This window comes from Scatophagus argus, chromosome 23 (genome assembly GCF_020382885.2).
Source record: "Scatophagus argus isolate fScaArg1 chromosome 23, fScaArg1.pri, whole genome shotgun sequence".
Lineage (NCBI taxonomy): Eukaryota > Metazoa > Chordata > Actinopteri > Scatophagidae > Scatophagus > Scatophagus argus.
Window position 1 is genome coordinate 7809982 of NC_058515.1, and position 13850 is coordinate 7823831.

Sequence of the window (13850 nt, forward strand, 5' to 3'; positions counted from 1 at the left end):
CTTATCTGCAATGAGCATTTTTTTCTGTTTTTAGGAATATTCAAAGGAGGAAGGAAGACAACTATTTGACAATGCTTTGAGCTATTTGCAAAATACAGAGCTAAAATTGATGTTGCTTATTCTCTCTCAACACCTTAGGAAGTCGCTTCCTTTTTTATTTCGTTTTTGAAAAAAAATCTTTTATTAACAGTCCATCAACCCCCATTTGATCCTCTTGAGTGCATTAAGCATTTACAAATAAAGAGGACGTGACAGGGAATATATGAACAACCACACATTACCTTTTCCTTAGAGATGCCTCCATTCTCACTGACAGTCCTGCCCGTTTGAAGCACATGCTTCCAGACATCTGTTCTGTTTTTATGTTTCAGGCTTATACATTGTATATTTACCCTCTTACCGCCCACTTGGGATGACCATGTGATGCTTGGTGTTTTACAGTTTAATAAAGTATATGTTTGCATGTCAACTTTTACCATTAAAAATTTAACTATTTATGTTGACTCAATTATTTTGTCTTTTCAGGGAAAACCAATCAAGACCAGAAGCCTTCAGACAGCATGGGCTCAGGAGAGTATCAGCAACCAGGTGAGTCTTCCTACTGGGCAGGAAAAAAGACAGAAGGCAAAACTGCGAGACACTGAGTTGCTTCATTAACCTTCATGTACTATACATTCAGAAGCATGGGGGTCAGCCTGATCAAACTGATCCTAATTCCTTTGCTTGGTTTGTCACGTGGCATATCAGTTGTGTATTTGCAGCAGTGTATGTATGTTAAGAAACCGGTTTAAGGGGAAAGAAAGACTGCAGGACTGTTTGTGTACATGTGGAGGTTTGCATTACTTTAATAGCAAGAAAGCATTCCATCAGCTGTCAGCTTCCACAAAATCCTCTGAGCTTAAATCACTTTTAGCATTTTGTGCATGACAGTGCCAGATACCTTTATGGGTCACGGCCTGGGACTCTACCATTTGAACATGGTATCATCAGACTCAGAAGAATACTCTGAGAGACGTGTGCTCTAAATGTCTGAGGAAGCCGACTTCATACAAGTTCACTTCCTTCTGAGAAAGAAAAAACCTAGCACCAGCCATTTCAATTATTGATACGGCTAAAAGCTTGCTACAGGAGAGGGGAGTATAGAGATTATTCATGCTTGCTAACATCCTGCAGAGAGGACCTCGTGCCTCTCAAAGAGCCCTAATGGAAAACGGGGGTTATATCAGGCTTTTCAAATTTACCAGACAGCCATTCTCCCCAAAAGTGACTCTGGGAGACGATGGGTGTCACAGCAGGCAGTGGGTGGCATTATTTTATTATGGAAATGACTGTATTGAGGCCACATGTTTTGAGATTTGACAGCTGGGTTTACAGCTGATATAATTTGCAATGAGACTTTATAAGGTTTTGTCCCCAGTTCTTTTATGCAGCCATAAAACATCTAATTAGTCACTGCACCCATCTTTACTGTACTTAGAGTAATAACATATAGACAACTAATTACGCCCAAAAATCGATTCTCGCCACATCACTTTTCCTCAGTCAAATAATGTTTGGTTGTAATTAGCGAGTAGTTTTAAGTGGCTTGAAAAGTTTCTCAAGATCATTAGATGCATTAAGGATGACCCTGCAGTGCCCAATTAATCTAGTAGAAGATAACTTCTGAGTGCAGTTGGGATCAAAGCTACTGACATTAGCACCCCTTGGCTACCTGGCTCCGACTTACGCACTCTTCGTTTTACGAGTTTGTGTCTCATCCAGTTCAGCAAATGGAATACTCCTGAATGAAACCGTGTTATGTCCTGTAATCGTGTTGACAATGTAATGTTCACAAAATCAGATAGAAATTAACAAGCTAAAATAAGAGAAAAATGGAAAACATTACAAATAAAATATATCTTTTCTTCTGACCAGCAATGAATAGACATTTTGGGAAAGTTAGCCTTCTAGCATGCTGGTGTTAGCATTTACCTCATTGTACTTATATAGTCGCACAATACAGCTAGCGTGGCTGGAGACTCTTATACCAGATACCAGACATTAAGTTTAATAACAAATAACAAAATTAGATTTAGCTGTTTTACATGCATGTGTACATTTGGGATTAGGTCAAAGGATTTGATTTGCAAAGAAACATTTTTCAAGTACCTAACATTTTTTCACTGTGTTTTTACTGTTGATGTGTTTTCATAAGTTGTGAGAAACAGTTTGCATTTTGGAAATCACTCATCACCTAAATGAAAACAATGGCATCAAAGGCCAGTATAGGGGTGGGATGGGGGCAAACAAACACATTCTTCATTTGTCTCAATCAATAATTATTAATTCAGGAGCTGGCTGTTTTTTTTGTTTTTTTGGGTTTGTGGTGTGTGTGTGTGTGTGTGTGTGTGTGTGTGTGTGTCTTTTATTAAAACAAATGCAGAGTCAGAACATGTGCACAGTTATCTATCATGCTCAGAGTACAGCCCAAGCGCCTTTGTGACTCCAGCAGATGTTTTCTTAGGCACTATGCAGACTATATAGTCTAACATCCATCTTGTTGGCTGCGGTTTTGTCTTAAATCATCCTGCATACAATACAGATACTGATTGGCTCCCACGATTAGCCACGCGGTGAGATATAAGGGGCTGTGGAGGGTTATTTAATTATTTCTTTCTGAGACGAGATCATTTTCTGTGAGGACAGTCAACTCCATCTTTTTAATTTCAATAATGAATTGTGGGGAGAGCAGCATTAAGTCGGTATTGGACAAATTCCAAGCAATAACTCAGCCTATGGATATTTTATGAAACATCTAATGGACATAAAGCTAACTGATAGTCTGTGTAGTTGTTCCACTTGTCCCAGCATGCTTAAGGAGAAAGCATGTTGGTTTCTGAGAAACATGGCGATAGTGATAATAATACATTTTATTTATGTAGAACTTTTCATTTTGCTACAATACACTTTACAGAGGTTACAAAGAATATAGAAAATAACACATTAAAATATATCAAAACAGACCGCACAGTCTCAGAACTGCTCAGGGAGAGAATTCCACAGGGAGTGGGCATCTATGAAACTACTAGTGCATAGTGACGAGGACAAGCAAGTGTACTAGTCTGACAAACTGTCAGAAATATCAGTTTCACTTGTGCTTCATATTGGACCGACGTTATACAATTCCATCAGACTTAAAATGCTGTTTGAAGAAGTTTGGAATGTCTTTGTTTTGTATTCAACAGAGGAGTTAAACTCCTACAGTGAGTCAGCATGTTTCCAAGACTCCATTTTTGGAGGAAAAATGTATTTTTCTAACAAAATTGAGCGTTCCAAGTGGCGGCCCGGGTCTTGCCATCTATAGAGCTCCTGCCAGCAAACCAGAGAATTGCATGGTAGCTGCTGGCCCCTCACTCTCCCTTTTTCAAGCCACTGATCACAAGCACAGTAATTTTACAATGGTCACTTGCTTCATCCCCTGCATCCCTTGCTCCGGCAAACCGAGACAGCTGACACAGCATTTATCTTGCTAAGCAATTTGAGCATGCAGACCAGCTTTTGTTCATCTCTCATTCTGTACTTAGAGTGAAGGCATTATGCACCGAGTAAATGGTGCAAGACCACACAGATGAAAAACTAAGGTTAGGAATGTGCATTAAGGTACGTTTTTAAATTATTCTTTCCATTCACTCCAAATTTTCCTCAGGTTTATGCTTTGCAGGTGTGCCCACACGGTTTAAGTTCACCATAATCTTAACGATATCAACTTTCCAGTTGGAATATAAAATAGGCAGCATTTGGTGTCTTTTATTAAATGTGGAATCCATTTTTCTCAGAATAATTACAAAGAGCGAAATGCTTTCATTGTCTATGAATAATCACTGATTATGTAGCAGCCCTTTCATTGTATGTGGAAAGATCTGCCTCGGCTACATGGCTTTGACTGTGCCATTGCACCATTCCATACAAATGGAAATGATGCATTCTGTTTTTCCGTCACAGGAGAGCGGCTTCCCATTTTCCGCTCCCGCTGTCAAGTTGTGCACAGCTGCATAAGTTTGCACACTTGTGTGTGGGGCACAGGAAATGGCTGTTGACAGCATAATAGGAGTATGAGGGTGCAATATAAATCCTTAATCACGCCTGAATCATGAACTGCAGCACTCTTATCCACACATCATTTTGGTGGAGCTGCTGCTAGCAGAGACTCTCGACCCTGCGTTGCCTACAGTTTCTGGGATTTCTTTTTTTTTAAACTTATGATTAAAAGAACACAAAGGAAATACTACAGAATTAGCATTGTTTAGTGACAGATGGGCTCGTTACGGTGTCTCTGAGAGTATATGTTCAAACACAAATATCTTTCAGAGACATTATTCACAAATGAGCTCAAATACCACTTCACTGAAATAATATTCCAACTGTGACACTCAAAATGTGCTGTTCCTTCATTTCTCAATCCTTTCCTGTCATTCTCAATTACAGTTTGAATCAAGATGACCTTAATTCAAAGACACGAGTAGCGTATGAGGTGGGCCATCTCATAGTTAATCAAAACAGAGGGCACAAAAAAAAGTACACGAAAGAAATGTGCACCTCAGGCCGTGGCCTAGCAGATTTGACTTGGAACATCATTTCGTTTCAGGGTTCGCCTTTCATGCAAATCGCTTCTCTAAGCTCGCAAGTTCATTACTAATGGCATTTCCCATCAAGTTAGAGGCCCATCCGAATACTAATATCCCCCAGTACTTTGGATTTGTCACCTCGAATCCCCTCTCCTCATAGCATGGCAATTACAACAATGTGCTTTTCCTTCATGGAATTAGGCATCACCCCCTGTGGCGAGCTTTCCACAACAGATGCTTTGCAGTCGTTTCCACAGACCATTGGAGCCCAAATGAACTAAACGAACAGTCACTTTATATGTATTAGGCCTGGTGTAGTATCACTTTTGTTTTGTTTATTTATTTATTTCTCCCATCCTGCATTACACACTCGTGTGCAAGTTTAGTATTTCTCCACTAAAAGACCTAAAGAAGGAGAGAAATAATTTTTCCTGGTGATGGTGACAGATCGAATGTAAAAAAATGTGCAGTTGCGTTTTTCAAACTGCAGTTTATGTCATGTGGAATGATGAGTAGCAAGCCAGCAGTGCTGTATTTATTGTACTGTATGAAGTAGTTTTGGAAGGAGGAAGCTTTTTGGTCTCCTTAATAATGTATAATGCAACCTTGACGTAACCTCATGTTACCTTGTCCAGTATGGTTCCCTTACAAATGCGGTGTGCCAGCTTATTCCCAGCTTCCGGAGAGGCAAAGTCATCCTTATGTTTGGTCTTTGAATAAGGGAGGAAATCAGTTTGTATAATGGATGCTTACAACTTGGGAACAAGTTGGGAAGGTTGAAGAAAAGACTCAAATTAAAAGGCTTGCTAGAGTTTATCTTATTGCAGTAATCCTTGATATCCTTGTCTGTGGCCAGCACCGTGGCATCATTTTCCTTTTGTTTAGATTTCATTTTCATCTTGCTTCCTTTCCTTTGTCTGTCGAGTTATGACTGCTATCATTGCTCAGAATAATTATGCAGTCCTTTTATTCATTATTGGCTTTTTATAGGCATCGCTACCAGTGTGCATGATAATACATTTCCTCACTAAGCCCTATGAGATAGCAGGTGTCTAGCAAATGTAAGTAGTCCACATGCAGTTTGAATAACTGGAATGTCATTGCAAGTGGTGACAGAAGGTCGTGAAATCAGCACATATTTATATACAAAATCTTGTAGATTATTACCTAAACCACTCACAATGCTAATATTTTGGGTTTATGTGTATCTAAGGGAGACTGAGGACAGACAGCATACATTTTTGATTTGCACCAAAGGCAAGAAAGAAAAAAGCTTTTTCCTGTTTTTTTGTGGTTCCATGATAGGCCTCTTCTCACCTTTAATACATTGATGGGAAAGGAGGGCAAGCAGAGAAGCAAAATGGAAATAGTAATAAACATGCTAATGCTAGGCTGTGGAGCCGGGAAAAGCAGCTTCCATACTCGCCTGCACCTATCTATCTGTGTGTGTGTGTGTGTGTGTGTGTGTGAAGGGAAAAACAGCGATAGAGAAAGAGTAGAACCGGACAGAGAATGTGCACACTATTGCATGTGTGAGAGAAAGCACACACCCACACACACACTCTCACTTTGTGCTCAGAGTAAACAGGAGAGGGCTGCATGTGAACGTGCCATCTTTCTCTTTCAATCGGCCTCTGGAGACAGTGCAGAGGGCCTTTTGTTGGCTCATTGGTGAGATAAGAAGCGGGGGGGGTGGAGGGGGTGGTTGGCTTCAGAGACTCATAGAGCCAGCTTTTTTTCTATAGTATGGAAGCACCCCTCTCAATAGGAACTCATTTGCCATGTTGTGTAATTGTGGCACATAATGGAGCACACCTCATTCAGGCAGCCCAAGGCTTTTTTTCTAAAGCCATTTTCTCCATTCACAGCCAAACAAGTCATGTTTTAGAGAGATATTAAGCAGCCTTTTGAGCTCAGGGCCACCACATATTTGCCTTTGAATGGAATGTTTTGTGTAATCAAGATAAAATTTTGCTCAGTGCTTATTATAAAAGAGGTACTGTCAAACAATTTGATGTTTGTCATCTGACTTTTTCTCTCGCAGCTCACTAGATGTAAACAAAGAGGCTGACCTTTCCCGCCTGGGTTGCTACACATGTTTTTGCTGGTTATTAACAGTAGTCACTGGAAGATACTAGCATTGAAGTAACCTGCCACCAGAATACTACCTTAGAAACAATGTATGCTTGTTAGTCACACGAGAATACACTGCTTTATTTTCTACACGGTCAAATGGATATCAAAGCTGAAGTGCAGAGATGAAAAATGACTGATTTGAAAATTATTGCTGAGCTTTTCCATTAAACGACCGCAGGCAAGGAACGGATGGCTATTTGCATAATTTAACTGGCATCTTAATTATTGTGTCAGGAATATGTATGCAAATGACTTAAGTCACTTAGAAACGGAAACTTACTTGGCTAAATGGCTAATGGACTAAATCTTATCAAGTTAGAATACACAACGTTAGCGTAAGTGTGAGTGTGAGTCTCTAATTGGGTCTGACTGTGCATGATGACAGTGAGAAACAAAGAAAAGAGGACAGGACAGACATAAAACAAGTAAATGCAAGCTTACCTGGGTTAGCTGGGAGGGGAAGTGCATGTTAATGGTGTGTGTGTATGTTTTCTTTTGGGGTTGTTGTGAAGGACCTACCACGTAAAACAGTGAGTCTGGTGGTAGCGCTCGTCTCTCCAACACTGTTGGAGGCGACGCATTCATATATGGCTTCATCTCGGGGTGTGCGCAACGGTTGAATTCTTAGCACTGAACCAGAGCCGTCGTCGAACTCAATCACCTGCAGGTGCGAGAGACAGGATAATGTTAAAGGAGATTTTTTGGTTCATAACAGGTGAGGGACCTTCCGCAGACAAATACCAAACAAGAAAAGAAAGAAAGAAAAAAAACACTACTGAGGACATTCGGCTAACAACACTGATGGTGACTCACACAATGCGCTTCCTGTGACAGAAACAAAAGCTGCTGTGGTTTTGTACTGTACATTTACAAATAGTAGCTTCAGAATCTTATAGATTGTATTTAGCTACGGAAAATATATGATTTTTTAAATTTCTTTTTGGTTTATTGTTGTAGTTACTTATTAGATGCTTCTGCTCTGTGTATTCAGTTGCTCTGTCTTCAAGTTAATAAGCAACATGATGTATAGTTTAACTTAACTGTGCAGTACTTGGTAAAATAATCGATGCGGCTGACTAACTTTAAGAATGGGGAAGGTTACCTTGGTCAGAAAATTTTTGCTCAGGATGTCGGGTTGTGGAGTGAAATTTAAATCTGAATGTGTCCCACTCTTAAAGTTAACATTCTATCCCTTGAAAAATGCATCACACTGGATTGTGTCAATGGGACAAGAAACAAGCACAAACAGTTAAAAGTGGCTTGATAAACGGTTAAGGACAGTTGTACCATGAGGTGAGATAGTGGTACAAAAGACAGGACCGACTGTATTGGACGAACGACACATAAAATGCTCACAAACAGGTGTTTGTTGTAGCTTATTCAGCTATTTTTTGCATGCTACATGTTGTATACTCACTGATTTTAGAAAGCCTGTGTCATAACTCATTCTCTTTTAAGCATAGAGGTAGATTTCAATAAATATAGGCCTGAGACCTCTGCGCCAAACACACACGCGCGCGCACACACACACACACACACACACACACACACACACAAACACACACACACAGAGGCCTACGGACATTTTTAAAGTTAACAATAAATCTGTGCATGTATTGGTTAACAGTACATTTCAACATTTCATTGGTCAAGCGATCCAGCAGTGTTGGCATTCAAGCTGACAGCAGGTGATGGTAAAAGAAAAAAAAACTGTTTGCTGTCTTAGTCAAAGCTGAAAGAGTGAATTAGAAAGGAAGTTGTGAGACTTCTAAAGGGAAATGGGTTTTTGTTAGAAGATGGGGTGGCACTGCGTGATTGAATGGGCACGGAATGACCACAGCCAGCAAGCCCTGCGAGACAACCAGGGAATGAAAACTAGAGTGTTGGTATTCAGCACAACATGCAATGCAAATGCGATGAACTCTGATAAGATTAGATTTCTGTGGTTATGAGACGCAAAGAGGAGGCGGGAAGAGGTCTCCAAGCTCTGTTAAGCCATTGCTGCTGAGCAGTAGCAAGCAAATATGGCATCTAGAGAAGGGGGGGGTGGGGGGGGGTAGTGACAACATGATAGTCCCGAGGACTGACACAGAAATTAATAGAAATCTTATCAGTGTTCTGTGATGATGTGTTATTTCTCATGGGTACTGAGCCCAAGTGCAGATTAGAGCTGACCAGAAATCAAAGCTTCAGCCAAAATGAGGATGGTAGGACATGCATTTAGATAAAGATGCCACAAAGCAAAAGGATATTTCGAAGTGAAAGCGCCTTTTTCCTCTTTCACTTTATAGAAAGCTGGCAAATGTGGCATGATGCTAATGGTAGGTATCTGGGTCACACCACAAGTTGTTTTTTCTTCTAGCCAATTGCTTTTTTTCTTGTCTTTTTTTTTTCTTTTTAAATTACAAATCTGTCCCCAGATCTTTCGTGTACTCGCTCATTAAAAATCAAACATGTTTAAAAGCTTGACCAGTATGATTGTTAAAGCCTGCTAATGCGTGGTGGCAAGTCAAGGCGAAAAGCAAGTGAGCGGGGCTCGGCGCGATGGATTATGTGCAAGCAGAGCCTAAAGCAGTGCTGAAGCATTCCAATTTTGTCGAGCATTTTACATCAGAACAATAGACCTAATACCTCAAATCTCTGGTTGCTGACTTTCTTCCCCTTCTTGTTCCACACAATCTTCGGCCGTGGATCTCCAGTCGCTTGGCAGATGAAGGATGCCACACCTCCTTGCACGCCTGTTTGGTCATTGGGGGTTCTTAAAAACTTTGGTGGTGCTGGAGACAGACAGAAACACAATAAAAGATAAGAAAAATAGTTAGCGAGCGTGCTAACTGTTGCAGACAGAGCAATTAATCTCTCTTATCAAGCCGGGCACACTAGAAAATAATAAAGTTGCAGATTTCAGCATGTGGCTGTTAAGAGGATTGTCTTTGGCGGTCGAGACAAGAGATTGTACTGACTTTATTTTGCAAGAGAAAATCAGTGGTTAAGATCAGTTAAAGAACAGAGGTCTTGGGAGTACCATGTGCAAAGCTTTTTAACTTGACCCTGGAAATGTTTGTATGTAAAACCTCCTCTGACAGATAACTGACTGGGACTTTTTGGGGAGTTTTAGGGAGGAATTCTTAGATAAAAGGACATTTTTTTGTGAGAATGAATGAAAGAAGACCAATCACTGAGGAAAAGAAATAGAAAAGATAATATTCTTGACGTCTGATTTATTCTGAAATGTGGATGTCAGTTATTAAAAAAGGACAGCAATTGTGTCAAAGTTGCAAACTTTTGTGAAAAAAATGTCTCTTTTCTCTGTGACAGGAAGAAAAGTGTTTTTGTGGTTGCTATATATTACTGTCACTAAATAAAATCAGTAAATGTACACTGGCATGTAGAAACAGTTCACGGTTCAACATAGCTATACAGGAAATTGCGACTATTCTTCAACTCTCCGCTTTGTAATACGTAATGACAACTCAATTCAAATGCCACTAAGGGGGAAGGACGGTTTCTCAAAGTGTGAAAAACCTTAAAGATTTAGTGTGTAGGATTTGGTAGCGTCTGGCGGCGTAGTTGCAGATTGCCAGTAACTGAACAGCTCTCTTCTTATCCTCTCCGACAGTAGAAATGTGAAAAACACAAAAGGCCACAACCCTCCATAGAACCAATGTGGTGCAACATGGTATTGCAGTGATTTTTCATCTCAGCTGGTTTCACACTAATGAAAACTTGTGACTTTTCGCTCCTACTTGCTAAACCTTTAAGGTAAGATCACTTGGCACTTTCTTATACTTTATGTGAAAGGGTTATTTTCTGTGAACTGGGGCTTTGTGTCATTCAGCTTAACAAGTTGTTGCCCTTCACGCTGTTAACATGCTGTTCCTTGGACATAGATCATGTGACCATTAAGTGTGTCTCATAAAACAGGCTCATATTTGCCAACAGCTGCACAGAAGCAGAAGCTTTTCTGTCAGTTCGCTAGCTGACAACACTAATCCCTAGAAAACCACCAATCGGAACAGCGGTTGTGCCCCACGCAAATGAGACACTCACCTGATAAGGTCCTTGCAATGCTCTGATCAGCGATGTGAGCATTGTGTTGCTCCTAATTGGTCCCTCAATTCAGTGCAACAAGTCAAGTGTAAAGGCAATGAGGATAAAAATGCTAAAAATGCAGGGGAGTTTTGGTGAGAGAATAGCAGAGTGGAACAGTATTTGCTTTGTGTGAGCATGGCATGGACGTTCCCATCTACTGTGGTAGTTTTACAACACTGTACAATAGCATTTGCTCCCCAACAGTGACGAGAGCTGCAGCTCTGCTCTGCCAGTTTGTCAAGTAAAATATGATCCAATATAATTCAGGCTTTGTCAGCCACTGTGATTCTCTGTTTACTTTCAATTCCAGGAATTGAGTTCTGTTTCGTCCCTTTTTCCCCCCTCCAGGACAATCAGTTCCTGCTCATGAGCTTACGTTTCTATTCCAACAGCTGAAAAATGAAAACACATGAAAGTGATAAGTAATCAAAGGAACCCTTCTCTCCCTGATGAGATTTTGATTGTGAGATTTACATTTCAGCTTTATCATGCTGATCAAGACTAATTTCAATAGCAATAATGTCGCAGTGCTAAACCAGACCCCCTCAGTGTTTTCCTCTGAAGCCTGAGTGCCAGCTTCAGTGGGAGGTGTAGTTCCATCTGTCCCCCTGCGGAGCAACTGCTTGCCTTTTATCAATCACTTCAGCAAGCCATTAGGGGCCACACAGCTGCAGTAATGCCAACCATCTGAACCACCTCATGTGTGTGAGAATGTGTGATTGTGCTTGTTCGCGTGCCTTTGTGCAGACTGATTTTTCCTTCAAGACTGTATTGCCCAGCAGCAGTGGCGGCGGCGGCACAGAGTGAGGGACAAATTAACCTGCAGGATTCGTGGAGAGGTGACATAAGATGTGTGGTCAGTACTCAAAAGGGCGAACAGATAAACAGGCAAGCAGCTGGGCTTCTACTGGGCAAATGAGTCCTGGAAATCACCTGATTGCCTCATGACATGCGCACGGTCTTGCGTGCACACACACATTAACAAATCCACACACACACAGACACTTCTCAGAATCTCTCCCTCATTCACCGGCTGACAGATCCGACGGGTGGGCAGGAGAGTTGACAGTTGACACTGTGTAATTTGGACAAGGCAAAAAGCACCATTATATCTGCATTTGCACCTTATCTCATTGACTTGGCTGGGGTGCGGTGCACACTGGCATCCAGCCAAGAGGGTGCTGATGGGTAATTGATATGCTATTGGGGCTGTTTTCTCTCCGGGGGCCATCCATTACGGCTCGGCGCGTCTCCCTACGCCGGCTGTGATAGACTGCTAGGACATGTACGGGAGATCAGCACTGGAGGTGAGGGAAAGAGGGTTGGGGGGAGAGTCACCACACAATGGGGAGTGATTGAGGCGTGACATGGAGGTAATGGTGTTTTCACAGACATGGCCGCTGATATCGCCATCATACCCCCATTTTAGGTCTGCCGCTGACAAACATCCATTTTGGTAGACTCCTCGTACGGCTCCAGGTAGACAGAGGCTGATTGAAACCTCCGTTTTCTCTGAACAATGCCATGACTAACACCTTGACAGCACTCAAAAAGATATGGTCGTGAACAAACATTGTGCAACTCACGCACCACAAAGAAAGCTTTCACCACCGAAACCTGATTTTTCAATGAGCGTGTTGGAAAATTACAACCATCACAATACAAACTCTACAAGAAAGTGGAAAGATTTATCCAGCGACTCTGTAATCATATTAATTTTCCTTTAAAAAAAAAAAAAAAGAATCTCAGAACTGTCAACCGGTAAACGCTCCTCCTGTTACCTCTGCTGACTGTTGCATCTCCTTTGAGACGTAATGATCTACATGAATTAATACCATGGCTAGGCACCTGTTAATCCAGTGCTAAGCTGTAGCCGGCAAACAAATGAGAAGTGTAAAGCCTGTCACACCCTAAAAGGTTAGTGGCATGGGCCTGTGCCTACTCTCCCTTGAGGTCATTATGCAACCTTGTTCACATTCATCGCCACTGGAAGGGAAGAAGCATCCCTTTGCTCTATTTTTCATGGATCGGTGTTAATAATTTGGTGGCTGACTGAAAGCCTTTACCGGTCTTAAGAACACCCATGTCCACAAGGCTGAGGAGGCAGACTTTTTCATGACTGGAAGTATAGGTTTTTAAATGGATAGACATAAATGGAAATTGGATGCCTTCAATAGGCGTTATTCACATAGAACACAGAAGAAATGTATGACTGTTGCTACTGCTGTATACTATCCATGTTGCAATTTTGCCCCTTTATGAGGTCTTTGCTCGGTGAACAATAAATCAGGTTGTTAAAGGTTGTTACCCTAAAATGGCATCCCCACACTGGGGAAGTCACTTTGTACTTGTTCTTTTTAGTACAAAGTGACAAAGCTTAGTTTAGGCCAAACGTTTTTCTCTTGAATCAATCTTGCACACGCAACATAAACTCTAACCTTAAACCTATAAGCCTGATGCAAATGGTTTGTTGAAAACTAACTGAAAGCCTGGAAAAACAGAATTTCAAATTGAAATAGTCAGTAAAAAATGGAGAACATTAAACATAATCCTGAGAATGACAGAAAATTAAAGATGAAAATGTTGTAACTAAATTGACCTTGCATGTGTTCAGCTCCTTTTTTTGTTTTTTGTTTTTTTGAGCTGAAACAGACATTTATTAAAAGATTCTGCTCTGCAAAGACTCGGGTAAACTTTCAGTACCTGTTGCAGGGCCAGACTGCAAGTCGATTGGACTGTGTAACTGGGTAATGATATCATATTTTTCTGTCGTCACGTTGAACTGAACAGATAGTTGGGTTCAGAGCATCTTGCGGCTCTGCATTCATTACAAATTTGTTTGATATTGGCTTAACTCACAGCCAAACATTGCATTTAAATACTGTTATTCTCAGATAGATCAGACTCTCATTGATAATGTCCAAAACATTTCAAGTCCTCAGGATTCTGAAATAGACTGAAGTTTGATCTGCCGAGCCATTAATGAGCATGAATCAAAAAGTGGAGAGAAGAACATTA

The 13850-nt window shown here is 40.9% G+C and overlaps 1 protein-coding gene across 36 annotated transcripts in view; it reads right to left on the reverse strand.

The window, feature by feature from the left end:
• Positions 1-13850, reverse strand: part of LOC124054897 (receptor-type tyrosine-protein phosphatase delta-like) — a 339738-nt gene that overhangs the window by 60214 nt on the left and 265674 nt on the right. For 20 of the 36 annotated variants that reach the window (XM_046381409.1, XM_046381400.1, XM_046381396.1 and 17 more), the window contains 2 exons: positions 9372-9517; positions 7260-7401 (listed from right to left, as the gene is read on the reverse strand). In XM_046381409.1, coding sequence (XP_046237365.1) covers positions 7260-7401; positions 9372-9517 — 288 coding nt within the window. Of the gene's footprint in view, positions 1-7259; positions 7402-9368; positions 9518-13850 lie in introns of all 36 variants that reach the window. The other 16 variants (XM_046381377.1, XM_046381378.1, XM_046381390.1 and 13 more) reach the window with 1 other exon arrangement.